The following is a 14,164-nucleotide window of genomic DNA, read 5'->3' as shown; positions in this document are numbered from 1 at the left end:
GAGCGCGCCCCCCACCCCCCGCGCGGGAGGGCCCTGGACGGCCTCCAGCTGCCGGCAGAGGCGCGGGCAGAGCGGGGCGCTCACCGAGGGGACACCCGCGCCCGCCGGGGCTCTCGGCTACGCCATGCTTCCGTGGGCCGCCGCCCTCGGCCTGCTCCTGGCCGCGCTCGCCCTAGCTAGCCTGCTCGCCCTGCGGCTGCGGCGCCCCGTCGGAGCAGGGGTCCCGCCCGGGGCGCGGGACGGGGGCCACGAGGATGAGGAAAAGAAGGAGGAGACGGGGGACAACGGAACTCGGGCGGACGAGTTCAGCGACCGGCGTGAGTCGCTGCCCGGCGGGTGCAGCCTCATCTGCAAGCCGTCGGCGCTGGCGCGGTGCCTGGTGCGCGCCCTGCGGCGCTCGGCGGCGATGGAGCCCGGCCCGCGCTCCTGGTTGTCTGGGCCCCACCTGCAGACCCTCTGCCACTTCGTGCTGCCCGCGGGGCCCGGGCCAGAATTGGCCCGCGAGTATCTGCAGCTGGCGGACGACGGGCTGATCGCCCTGGACTGGGTGGTGGGACCTTGCGCCCGGGGTCGCCGGGTCACCAACGCCGGGAGCCTCCCGGCGGTGCTGCTGGTGATCCCCAATGCGTGGGGGCGCCTCACCCGCAACGTACTCGGTCTCTGCCTGCTCGCCCTGGAACGCGGCTACTACCCGGTCATCTTCCACCGCCGCGGCCACCACGGCTGCCCGCTGGCCAGCCCCCGCCTGCAGCCTTTCGGGGACCCGTCCGACCTCAAGGAGGCTGTCACTTACATCCGCTTCCGACACCCGGCAGCGCCTCTGTTCGCGGTGAGCGAGAGCTCGGGCTCGGCGCTGCTGCTGTCCTACCTGGGCGAGTGCGGCTCCTCCAGCTACGTGACCGGCGCCGCCTGCATCTCCCCGGTGCTGCGCTGCCGCGAGTGGTTTGAAGCCGGCCTGCCCTGGCCCTACGAGCGGGGCTTCCTGCTCCACCAGAAGATCGCGCTCAGCAGGTGGGTCCCAGAGGCCGCAGACCCTCGAGGGGGGGGGGGGAAGAGGTCTCGGGCCCGCCGAGGAACAGCTCTGCCTGGCGTTGGATCGCGCAGGTTCAGGACAATTGGGCAAAGTTCTCATACACTCTTTGAAATCGTCCAAATACTCTAGCCAGAACAAGGGGGGCAGGTTTACAAGCCATGGCCCACAGTCAGCTTCTTTAAGTTTGGAGCGGGGACCCTTAGGCCCCTTGTTCTCAGCCCAGCCCCACCACGCCCTAGTCACCGCAGCATCTGCCCCCACACCCAGCAGCAGAGGTACTGGCTGACATTTGCCACTTAGCACCACAGCATGTCAGGTCAGAAGAGGCTCTGGAAGTCATTGCAGCTAATTACCAGTCCAGAAAGTTTCCTTATAGCCTCTGAGCCCATAAAAATTATTAAAATTCTATAGATTTGACAAATGTTCTATGTACCTAGATATGTGTTCTATACTTAATGCAATATTCAGGCAAGACTGGCAAAGGAGCCATCTGGATGACATCTGCATTGTCAGGTGTGTGACCCAGGTTTGAACTCCCCCTCTGTACTGGAGGAAGTCTTGTCTCTAGCTGAAAAAAAAAAAAGAAGCCAACCCAGAGCAGTGAAACCCTGGCAATAAAACTAAGTACAAATATACAAGCTTTATAATTTTGTTTAGATCTCCCAGTCCACTACTAGAGTGAGAGGTCAGACTTCTTGGATGAGAAGGCCTGAGGGACATTTACAGAATCAGTAGGCCTCAGTGTACACTGTTGCTCTCCTAGGGTTTGGCAGAATGAGGTGAAAGACAGTCTGGCAGAAAGACCTTGGGCCAGGCCTATTTGAACTGAAATCCCAAATTTCTAGCAAGTTAGCTAATCCCTTTAGTGCTCACTTCCCTCTTCAGTTAATTAAGAGGTAATAATAACCACTTCCCCAGGTGGTTAAGCATTAAGTGAAATAGCAAAAGTGAAGTGCCTGGCAAGTGGAATAAATGGCAGCAACTGTGATTCCTTTTCTTCTCCTCCTCCTTTACTCCCTCGTTTTTCTTTTATTATTATTAATATCATTATCTTTATTTATCTATTGGATAGAGACAGCTAGAAATCGAGAGGGAAGGGAGTGACAGGGAGAGAGACACCTGCAGCCCTGATTCATCACTCAAAGCTTTCCCCCTGCAGGTGGGGACGGGAGCTCGAACTCGGGTCCTTGTGCACTGTAACGTGTGCTCAGCAAGGTGTGCCACCACCACCCCTTATTCCTTATTTTTCCTTTAGACCAGGGCAGAGAGACCACAGTATTGGAGCTTCCTTCAGTGTGGCAGTTGCTGGGCTTCAGCCTGGCCTGTGGACGTGCTGAAGCAGTGCTATCCAGTACTGTTTCACTATGTCCAGCACTATACTGGCCTTTTCACTAACCCTTGCCCATATTAAAAGAAAAAGCTTAACTTTTAAAATTTGAGCTGGGAAGATAGCATAATAGTCATGCAAAAGACTTTCATGCCTGAGGCTTCTAGGTCCCAAGATCAGTAATCCCCAGCACCACCATAAGCCTGAACTGAGCAGTGCTCTGGTTAAAATGGTAAAAGTAGGGTGGGGGTAGATAGCATACCACTCCATCATATGCAGTGTCAGGGATAGAGCCCAGGGTCTTATATATGTGTATCATGTGCTTCTATTCCCTAGCCCTCTCTCCACCCCCACCCCCCTAATCTGTTTTGCCTCCTGTTCTGAGAAGGTCAAACACAGAGCTCAACAGCAGGCCCAAGTGCTGCCATGGCAACTCAGAGCTGCCAGAACAGTGCAGGGACAAGGTGCTCTCTTATGGCTTAATTGTCATAGTTCCCATCCCTGATGACAGTACTGACCCTGGGCACTGGCTCAAAGATAAGGTGAGGGAAATAGAGAAGAAATGTGAACTTTTTGGTACTGACTAACCCAGAGTAAACTGGGATTGAAAACTTGAGGTGAGTAACTTGCTTGTGTACATCCAAATTCAGTTAAGTCTGGATTGATCCACTCAAAGAACCGAACTTCCCATTCTGGCCACCATGTCAAGGTGCCAAGACTCTCTCCACAGAGGTGGAATCAGCAAAGGGTCCCTCTTCCTCAAAGCAGTTCCTCTCAGGCTTCTGTCTAGGAACTCACTTTGTAAATGAATCACTTCCTCAAAGAAAACCTGCCCTGCTGTCATTTATTATCATCTGACAGCATACTAGGTTTTAAGAAAACTAATACATGCCATGACATAGGTTTGAGTCTGGCCCTCACTGTATTGAAGGAAGCTTCAGGGGGCAGAGGAGCTGAGTGGCGGCACACCGGGTTAAGTGCACATAGTACGAAACACAAGAAATCTTCGGGGGACTGGGCAGTGGCACACCTGACTAAGTGCACTGTTACCATTAGTAAGGACCAAGGTTCAAGCCCCCACTCCCCTTCTACAGGAGGGAAGTTTCACAAGTGAAGCAAGTATTGCAGATGTCTCTATAATACCTCTCTACAATCCCCTCCCCTCTCTGTTTCTCTCTGTCTTATCAAATAAAGGGAAAAAATAGTGGGCTGGGGAAACAGAATAATGGTTATGCAGAAGACTTTCTTTTTTATATGTATTTTTTTTCATTTTTTAAAATATTTATTTATTCATTTTCCCTTTGTTTTTGCCCTTGCTTTTTTGTTGTTGTTGTTGTAGTTATTACTGTTGGTTATTGATGTCATCATTGTTGGGTAGGACAGAGAGAAGTGGAGAGAGGAGGGGAGATAGAGAGGGAAGAAAAAGATAGACACCTGCAGACATGCTTCACTGCTTGTGAAGCGACTCCCTTGCAGGTGGGGCTCAAACCGGGATCCTTAGGCCGGTCCTTGTGCTTTGCGCCACCTGCGCTTAACTCACTGTGCTACCGCCCGACTCCCTATACAGAAGACTTTCTTTTTTTTTTTTTTTTTTAGATTTTATTTATTTATGAGAAAGATAGAAGGAGAGAGAAAGAACCAGACATCACTCTGGCACATGTGCTGCTGGGGATCGAACTCAGGACCTCATGCTCAAGAGTCCAAAGCTTTATCACTGCGCCACCTCCCGGGCCACTGCAGAAAACTTTCAAGCCTGAGGCTCCAAGCTCCCAGACTGAGTCCCTAGCATCACCATAAGCCAGAGTTGAGCAGTGCTGTGTCCCTCTCTGTATCTCTCCCATTAAACTAAAATAAATAAAATATTTTTAAAAAATAAAGAAAAAATGTGGTCCAGGAGGTGGTGCAGTGGATAAAGCAGCAGACTGTCAACCATGAGGTCCTGAGTTCAATCCCTGGCAGCACATGTACCAGAGTGTTGTCTGGCTCTTTCTCTCTCCTCCTTTGTTTCTTATTAATAAATAAATAAAATCTTTAAAAGAGAGAAATGGTTGCAGTGGATTCATGTGCAGGCACTGAGCTCCAGTGATAACCCTGGTGTCAATAAAAAAAAAAAAAAGGAAGCCTCAGTGCTGTAGTCTCTTTCTCCTTCTGTCTCTGTTACTATTACAAAAAACAAACAAGCAAAAAAAAGGAAAGGAAAGTTATCCTATGGTTTTGTCAATGTTTCTTTTTATAAATAAAAAATTAAAAGAAAAAGGAAAGAAAAGAAAGAGAAAACAACCAAAGGAAAATGTTTATGATGATGAGGGCTGCTTGAGTAGGCTGAAGTAGTTTTTTCAGTCAGCAAAAGGACTCTCTGTAACCTGATAGCCTGAAAATTAAATGCCATCCCAGGGATGGATAGGCAATGCCATGAATGGCAGGCCTGACAGGGACTGTGACACACACAAGGAGGGAGACAGACCTTCATTGTGGTCCATCCTATTTCTTGTCCCCAGGTACATCACAGCCCTGGAGGACACAGTGGATACCAGCAGACTGTTCAGGAGCCGCTCCCTGAGAGAGTTTGAAGAAACTCTCTTCTGCCACACCAAGAATTTCCCCATCAGCTGGGATACCTACTGGGACCGCAATGACCCCCTCCGGGATGTGGATGAGGCAGCTGTTCCAGTGCTGTGTGTTTGCAGTGCTGACGACCCTGTGTGCGGACCCCCAGACCACTTTCTGCCAACTGAACTCTTTCATAGCAACCCTTACTTCTTCCTCTTGCTCAGTCGCCACGGAGGCCATTGTGGCTTCCTGCGCCAGGAGTCCTTGCCAGCTTGGAGCCATGAGGTCATCTTGGAGTACTACCGGGCCTTGACTGAGTTCTTCCGAACAGAAGAGAGAATGAAAGGGCTAAGCAGGCGCCGAGCCTCATTCCTAGGGGGCCGGCGTCGCTGGGGAGCCCTGCATAAGCGGGAGGTTTCTCCCTCTTCCAATTTTGAGGAGATGTTTAGTTGGAAGCGATCTTATACAAGGTGAGACCTGGCCCAAGAATCTCTCTCCCCACATCCTGCAAAGAAGAACAGAATCAGGTGGACAAGTCGTGAAAAGGCAGTGAAGGGGCCAGCACAAGGACATGTGCAAGGATCCCGGTTCAAGCCCCTGGCTCCCCACCTGCAGGGGGGTCGCTTCATAAGCAGTGAAGAAGGTCTGCAGGTGTCTGTCTTTCTCTCTCCCTCTTTTTCTTCCCCTCCCCTCTTAGTTTCTCTCTGTATTATCAAAAAAAGGAAGAAGAAGAAAAAGAGAGAGAGAGAGAAAAAAAAAGGCCACAGGAGTAGTGGATTCATAGTGCAGGCAGTGAGGCCCAGCGCTAAACTTGGAGGCCAAAAAAAAAAAAAGAAGGCGGTGAGAATTGAAAGAGGCAAGCAGCTCTAGACCTTTGCCACTGATTGAGACACATTTAAACTTAAACTGCTCTGTGGAAAGAGACTTTCTTTTTCTCCTGAGCAGAATCCCTGCCCCAGTTTTTGCCAACACCTTCCTGTTCATCTTGGTCAGTGGTGGACAGTCTCAGTCATTGCCTCCTTCACTGACTTCATCAGCCGAAGAATGGCACCGTTTAATTCCATGGACTCAGGAGAAAATGCTCTCTCACGAGTATTAACTCCAAGGAAGATGGATATTTGCATGTCACTGAGCAGCTCTGTCCCACATAAGTCACATCAGCTCTTTGACACTGATTCTCTAGCTGGAGCCACTTGATGTAGTAAGGACAGGATGTTTGTGTCTCAGTCCCACTTCCCTCATTCTGCTTTGCTGACTTGACAGGCTACTGTGGAGGCCAGTTCACAGAGCTGCATAGGACTGAAAAGGGCAGCAGAGGCAGGAAGTGAGGGTAGTCAGGTATAGAGTATGAATTCCTGTGTCTAAGTCCAGAAGGTGGCCCAGTAGATAAAGCACTGGACTCTCAAGCATGAATTCCTGTGTCTAGAGACTGAGGTCTCGCACCCTGCAAGTCTCAGGGATGGGGTTGAACTGGGACTTTAGCCTAGAACCTCAGGCCTTGCTGGAGAGATCCCAAGAATGACTTTAGGAAAAGAAAGTCTTCTCGTGTAAGGATCTAAGGTTCCCTGCCAGGTTGTGGTTTAGAGAATCCCTTTCAGGCTGGGAGATAGCGTGACAGTTACACAAAAAGTCTTTCATGCCTGAGGCACCACCATAATCCAGAGCTTGAGCAGTGCTCTGGTAATATAAAATAAATAAAGAATCCCACTCAGGCACATTATCATTTCAGGGAGTTACACAAGAGAACCCTAACTGGAACTGTTTTTTCTCCTAAGAGATACACTTTCTCTAAGTAGTGATAAGCTTAAGCCTCGTGTCTTAGGTATGTTCTGGCTAGTTGCCCTGTTTTCTGACACTATTACAATCTCTTCTTCTGTGGAGCCAGGGGAGACATTTAGAACCAGAGAAAACAAAAGTCCCAGGAGGTTGGCTAGAGCTGATTCATTGACTTATGAGTGTTCCATGTCATGCTTTTCCTGCTCACTTATTCAAAAGGGTATCGTATCCATGGAGATGCAGAAAAGCTTCTTTCTGGATCTGGACACACAGTGACTGAATGGTGTTTGGTTTTATGAGAAATAGTGCTGAAGGCCAAAGTCAAATAAGACAGTGTACAGATTGATCTACAAATCCTGGTTTGGATTAGGCCATTAAGCAATGCAATAGAACATCCGGTTTCATGTGTTGCTAAGAGCTTTGCCCTGAGATTTTATTTAATTTGTCATTGAAAAAACAGACAACTGTTTTGACAGGAAGTTCCATCCTGGCTTTACAATCAATGTGTGTGTGTGTGTGTGTGTTACCTGTGCATGCACAATTTCATCATTTCTAGTTCACTTTTTCCCCCCTTTTTCCTTTCTTTTTTTTCTTTTTCTTTTCTTTTCTTTCTTTTTTTTTTTTTTTTTTTTTTGTCTATAGGGTTATTGCTGGGGCTCGTTGCCTGCACTATGAATCCACTGCTCCTGGAGGCCATTTTTTTTCCCTTTTGTTGCCCTGTTGTTTATCATTGTTGTTATTGCTGTCATTGTTGGATAGGATAGAGAGAAATCGAGAGAGGAGGGGAAGACAGGGGGAGAGAAAGATAGGCACCTGCAGACCTGCTTCACCACCCATGAAGCAAACCCCCTGCACGTGGGGAGTGGGGGTCTTGAACCGGGATCCTTAAGCCTGTCTGTGCGCCACCACCCAGCCCCCCCCAGTCCACTTTTTAATTCAGACAGAGAGAGACACATCAGTGCCAGTACTTCTCCCAGGGTCACACCATCTCACATGTGGTGCTGGGGCTCAAGCATGGGTCAAATGCATGGTAAGGTGAGTTATCTCTCTGGCTGAGCAAAACAATTTTGCTTTTAAATTGTATGGGAGAGAGAGGACACTTGAAGTCTCATACATGCAAGGCATGTGCTCCACCAGTGAGCCACATACTTGGCCCCAGACACTTCATATGTTAGCAGGGAACTCATCCACGCACTCACTGCTCAGCCACCTCACTGGCCCAATTTTTATTTTATTTTAGATAGGAGGTGAGAGACAGAGGGGAGACACGCACACAGAAGAGGGACATCTCAGTACTTATGAGGGTCCCCCATGGAGGTGCTTCCACATGACGGTCAGGTCCTTGCGCATGTGTGTGCTCTCCAGAGTGAGTGATCTCCTAGCCCCCAACTATGAGTATTACTATTTTATTAGAAAGAGAGACCAAAGCACTGCTCCCCTACCTGTGGGGTTCCATTTATTTTGCTTTTGTTGCTCTCATGTGGTGCTGGGAATCAAAGCTAGGGCTTTAAGCATGCAAACCATGCACTTCCTAGATACCATTTTCTGTATTCCCCAACCTAGTTCTTTCAGATAAAAAGAGAAGAAACTCACTGTGGTTAGGAAGGTGGCATGGCTGTGAGGATGCCAGACTTGCATGCCTGAGACGCCAAGTTTGATCCCTGGTACTGCATATACCAGAGAAAGGCTTTGGTTTTTTTTCTCTTATTAATAAATAAATAAATCCTTTTACTCTCTTCTTAATATTTTTATTATTGGATAGAGACAAAGAGACACCTGCATCCTTGTTTCACCACTTGTGAAGCTTTTCCCCTGTAGGTAGGAACCAGGAACCAGGGGTTTGAACCCAGGTCCTTGCACACTATCATGTGTGCATTTAACCAGCTGCGCCACTTGCCTGGCCACTATTTTTTCTCTCTCTCAACCCACCCCACCCCCCGCTGCCACCACTAAGGTTATCACTGGGGCTCTGTGCTAGTACTATGGCGCTACAAATTCACTGCTCCTGGTGACCACTGTCCCCTTCCTTCCTTCTTCCCTCCCTCCCTCCCTCCCCCTTTCTTTCTTTCTTTCTTTCTTTCTTTCTTTCTTTCTTTCTTTCTTTCTTTCTTCTATTTTATTGGATAGAACAGAAAGAAACTGAGAAAGGAGGAGGAGGAGGAGAGAGAAAGATAGACACCTACAGGGGCCAGGTGGTGGCACACCTGATTAAGTGCACTTATTACCATGCACAAGGACCCAGGTTCAAGGCCCCAGTCCCCACCTACAGGGTAAAAGTTTCACAAGTGATAAAGCAGTGCTGCAGATGTGTGTGTGTGAGTCTTTCTCCCTCTATCTCCCCCTTTGATCTTGATTTCTCTGTCCCTATTAGTAAAAATAAATAAACAAAATTAAAAAATACACCTGGTGCTCTGGGAGGTGGTGCAATGGATAAACTGTTAGACTCTCAAGCATGAGGTCCTGAGTTCAATCCCCGCAGCACATGTACCAGAATGATTTCTGGTTCTTTCTCTCTCCTCCTATCCCTCTCATTAATAAATAAATTTTAAAAATTTTTAAAAAGGGAGTGCAGGTGGTGCAAAGCGCAAGGACTGGCGTAAGGATCCCAGTTCGAGCCCCCAGCTCCCCACCTGCAGGGGAGTCGATTCACAGGTAGTAAAGCAGGTCTCTAGGTGTCTGTCTTTCTCTCCTCCTCTCTGTCTTCCCCTCCTCTCTCCATTTCTCTCTCTGTCCTGTCCAACAATGATGACATCAATAATGACAACAATAATAACTACAATAAAACAACAAGGGGAACAAAAAGGGAATAAATAAATATTTTAAAAAAAGACTTCTTCAGACCTTCTTCACCACTTGTGAAGCATCCCCCCTGTGAGAGGAGAGGAGGTTCCAACCCAGATGCTCGTTCATGGTAATGTGTGTACTTAACTGGGTGCTCCACTGCCTGGCCCATGTAAATGAAATCTTTAAAATGTAAATCTTCAGAGGTGGATGGGAATGCACTGGGTTAAGCACACATGGCACAAAGACCAGCGCAAGGATCCCAGTTTGAGCCCCTGGCTCCCCGCCTGCAGGGAGGTTGCTTCACAAGTGGTGAAGCAGGTCTGTAGGTATCTTTCTCTCCCCCTCTCTGTCTTCCTTTCTCTTGATTTCTTTCCTGTCCAACAACAATAACAACAACAGGAACAAAATAGAAAAAATGGCCTCCAGGAGCAGTGGATTCATAGTGCAGGCACTGAGCCACGATGATAACTCTGGAGGCAAAAAAAAAAAAAAGTAAATCTTCAATAGGAAAAGATAGAAATAGGCTAGGAGTATAGATTGATCTGCCAACTCCATGTCCAGTGGAGAAGCAATTATAGAAGTCAGACCTCCCACCTTCTGCACCCCATGAAGAATTCTGGTCCCTACTGCCAGAGGGGTAAATGTTAGGGGAAGATGATCAGAGTTCAGAGGTATCTGAACTCCAATTCCATCAGGACCCGGAGAAAGAAGAGGGTAAGGGGAAAGGAAGGACACTTAGAAATAGTGTGACTTAAAAAGTAAAAAAAGGGGGGTTGGGTGGTAGTGCAGCAGGTTAAGCACACATGGCGCAAAGCATAAGAACCGGTATAAGGATCCCGGTTTGAGCCCCCAGCTCCCCACCTGCAGGGGAGTCGCTTCACAGGCGGTGAAGCAGGTCTGCAGGTGTCTGTCTTTCTCTCCCCCCTCTCTGTCTTCCCCTCCTCTCTCCATTTCTCTCTGTCCTATCCAAAAACAACATCAATAACAACAACAATAATAACTACAACAATAAAAAACAAGGGCAACAAAAGGGAGTAAATAAATATTTTTAAAAAAATTTTTTAAAAGTAAAAAAAAAGGCAGGATCATAGAAAAAAATGGGCAAATACACATATATAGATACATAAATAGAGAAATAATAGTCTGTGATCTTGGGAGAACTAATACAGTTTGCAGTAGGGGGAGTAGGGATACAGAACTATAGTTGTGGGAAAGATGTGAAATTATACCCCTGTTGTAATTTTGTGGATCAATATTAAATCACTAATAAAAAGTGAAGAAAAAAAAGTAAATCTTGAGTGGCCTGAGAAGTGGTGTAGTAGGTAAAGCATTGAACTTAAAAGAATAATGTCTGGACTGGGGAGATAGCATAATTGTTATGCAAAAAGACTTTAATGTCTGAGGCACCAAAGTTCCCAGATTCAATCCCCAGCACCACCACAGAGCTAAGTAGTACTCTGGGAGGATGGGGGGGAGGGCGGGGAGAGGGAAGGCAAATATAAGGTCCCAGGTTTGATCCCTTGCATCACATGTGCCACAGCGATATTCTGATTCTCTAATAATTTTTTTTTAAGTAAAGCTTGAAATCAGATATATTTTATTATCTTTCTCTTCCCCCACTTCTTACCTCTACATATTTTCCTCTGGCATTCTTTCTACTTTTTCTGAACAGGAAAAACAAAAAGGAACTGAAATCTAAAGCTTCCACTGCCAGGCTAATGGCTTCATTATAAAGCTTGGTGATGGAGCATTATTGACATCTGACCAGCCTCCTCCCCTGTATCTGGTACAGTGAGGATTTCAGTTAGTTAAGGTCCTTCAGGATCACGCAGAACTGCCCACAAAATCAAAAGCAGACCAGTGTCTTTTAAACTCTATGTCTTGGGGTCTAGGTGGTGGTGTACCCAGGATACTGTACATGTTGCAGTGTACAAGGACCCATATTCAAGTCCCCGTCCCCACCTGTAGGTAGAAAGTTTCACAAGTGTTGAAGCAGTGCTGCAGGTGCCTTTCTTCCTCTCTCCCTGTCTCCCCTCTTTCCTCTCAATTTCTCTCTCTCTGTTCAAAAAATAAATATTTTTAAAAGAGTGTCTTTCAAAAGTATAGTAATGAAGAATAAATGAACCTCATGTCTTAGAGTACCCCTGAAGATAATTGATGAGGAAAGGGGGCCGGGTGGTGGCGCACTGAGTTGAGTGCACATAGTGTGAAGGCCAGGGACCAGCCGGGGGACCCAGGTTTGACGCCCCAGCTCCCCGCCTGCAGGGGGCGTCGTTTCACAAGCAGTGAAGCAGGTCTGTAGATATCCTTTATCTTTCTCTCCCCCTTTCTGTCTTCCTCTCTCAGTTTCTCTGTCCTATCCAGTAATGACAACAGTTATAACAACAATGAAAAAAAAAAAAAAGATGGCCACCAGGAGCAATGGATTCATAGTGCAGGCACCAAGCCCAACTGATAACCCTGAAAGCATTAAAAAAAAAAAAAGAAAAGAAAGAAATTGAGAGGGGAAACTAATGAGAAAACTCATTTGGAAAGGCACTTGCCTTGCCACATGCCCAAGGCCCAGCCCAGGTTCTGAGCCCCCAGTGCACCACACAGGAACACTGTGTCACTGGGGGAAGCTTAGGCACGGTGATATATCTCCCAGTTGTTGTCTCTATCTGGGAAATTCCACCCAAGGCTCTGTAGATGACAAAGAAAAAGGGAGGCTAAAATTTGGATTGTTTCTCTAGGTCAGATTCCATGGGCTTCTGGATATTTTTTTTTTTTTTTAATATTTATTTAATTTATTTATTCCCTTTTGTTGCCCTTGTTGTTTTATTGTTGTAGTTATTATTGTTGTTGGATAGGACAGAGAGAAATGGAGAGAGGAGGGGAAGACAGAGAGGAGGAGAGAAAGATAGACACCTGCAGACCTGCTTCACCGCCTGTGAAGCGACTCCCCTGCAGGTGGGGAGCCGGGGTTCGGGCTTCTGGATATTTAAGATAATAACTTCTGGGGCCAGTGAAACATCTCACTTCCCTCTAACCTCTCTCCCTCTCTTTTTAAACTATTATTTTACTTATTTATTTTAATCTTATTATCTTTATTTATTGAATAGAGACAGCCAGAAATTGATAATTCTTCAGATAATAAATTCTAAAAAATAATATGTGGTCCAGGAAATGGTGCAGTGGATAAAGCTCAGGACTCTCAAGCATGAGGCCCCAAGTTTAATACCCAGCAGCACATGTACCAGAGTGGTATCTGGTTTGTTCTCACTCTCTCTTCTCTTATCTTTCTCATTAATGAATAAATAAAATCTTAAAAATTAGAAAAAGAAATAAGACTTGTTTTTCTTTTCCTTTCTTATAGGAAAGAAGCATTGGGGGTTGGAAGGGTAGTTAATATCCACATATCAGCTGCAGTCTTAAAGCTCTATTCATAGTGGCTGACTTACCAGAGTCCAGTGTTGGGCTAGTTTCACGGGCGGGAGAGAGAGGCGACCAGAGACTCATGGCTGAGTGGTACGCAGTTCAGTCTTTATTCATGTAGAATGTAGCGCAATCTAAGCTATCTCTTTTTATTTTTAATTTCTTTATTGGGGAATTAATGTTTTACATTCAACAGTAAATACAATAGTTTGTACATGCATAACATTCCCCAGATTCCCATTTAACAATACAACCCCCACTATGTCATTCATCATCCTTCATGGACCTGTATTCTCCCCACCCACCCCAGAGTTTTTTTTTAAATTTATTTCTTTATTGGGGAATTAATGTTTTACATTCAACAGTAAATACAATAGTTTGTACATGCATAACATTCCCCAGTTTCCCATTTAACAATACAACCCCCACTATATCATTTATCATCCTTCATGGACCTGTATTCTCCCCACCCACCCACCCCAGAGTCTTTTACTTGGGTGCAATATGTCAATTCCATTTCAGGTTCTACTTGTGTTTTCTTTTCTGATCTTGTTTTTCAACTTCTGCCTGAGAGTGAGATCATCTAAGCTATCTCTAATCACAATCTTGTCTTTATCTATCCAGAGTCAGGTCTGAACAGGATGTACGTAGGATAGGGGGTGGGGAGAAGGAAAAAGTGTGCAAAACAGTGAGGATTGAACCAATGCCCTGGAGGCAGGGCGGTGCTTAGTTAACAGTGGTTATGTAAATAGAATACAGTGTTAAGCAGGGGGCATTAAACCAATGAAACAGAAGGAGTCTTAGAAGCAGAATTTAGAAGCATACCAACAGTCCAGGCTCCATTAATTGCTTTGGACTCACAATCCTAATGAGTTAATCTCCCAAAGTATTTCTCCTCCATCCCCCTGTGCCAGATGTGCTCATTTCCTACTTCAAGAAGCAACCTCTTTCGCTTCTCCCCATCTCTTTTTGATGACTAGAGCTGGGAAGTCCATTTTTGCAAAGAAAATGTAGTTCCTATTCAGCCTAATGACAAAGGATCACCCAAACTGACGGTGCTTTGTTCAATATAAATGATGTGAAACCAGCTGTAGGAAACCCCAGGCAGACTATTCTGAGACTATGGCTCTTGAACAAAATGCCAAGTCACAAGTTTGAGGAAGCAAGAAAGAAACAAAATACAGGGAGTCCAGTGGTAGCGCAGCGGGTTAAGCGCACATGGCAGGAAGCACAAGGATCCCTGTTCCAGCCCCCGGCTCCTCACCTGCAGGGGAGTCGCT

General features: G+C 46.6%; 1 protein-coding gene across 1 annotated transcript; it reads left to right on the top strand.

Annotated features, from left to right (window-relative positions):
* The first annotated feature begins 122 nt into the window (after positions 1–122).
* On the top strand, positions 123–12,172 carry ABHD15 (abhydrolase domain containing 15). The gene is made up of 2 exons (XM_007520444.3): positions 123–1,011; positions 4,859–12,172. The coding sequence occupies exons 1-2, from the start codon at positions 125–127 to the stop codon at positions 5,382–5,384; spliced, it is 1,413 nt and encodes a 470-aa protein (XP_007520506.1). The 5' UTR covers positions 123–124; the 3' UTR covers positions 5,385–12,172.
* The last annotated feature ends 1,992 nt before the right edge of the window (positions 12,173–14,164 follow it).

This window comes from Erinaceus europaeus, chromosome 12 (genome assembly GCF_950295315.1).
Source record: "Erinaceus europaeus chromosome 12, mEriEur2.1, whole genome shotgun sequence".
Classification (NCBI taxonomy): domain Eukaryota; kingdom Metazoa; phylum Chordata; class Mammalia; order Eulipotyphla; family Erinaceidae; genus Erinaceus; species Erinaceus europaeus.
Note: the sequence above shows the minus strand (reverse complement) of the source record. Positions and strands in the feature narration are given on the sequence as shown.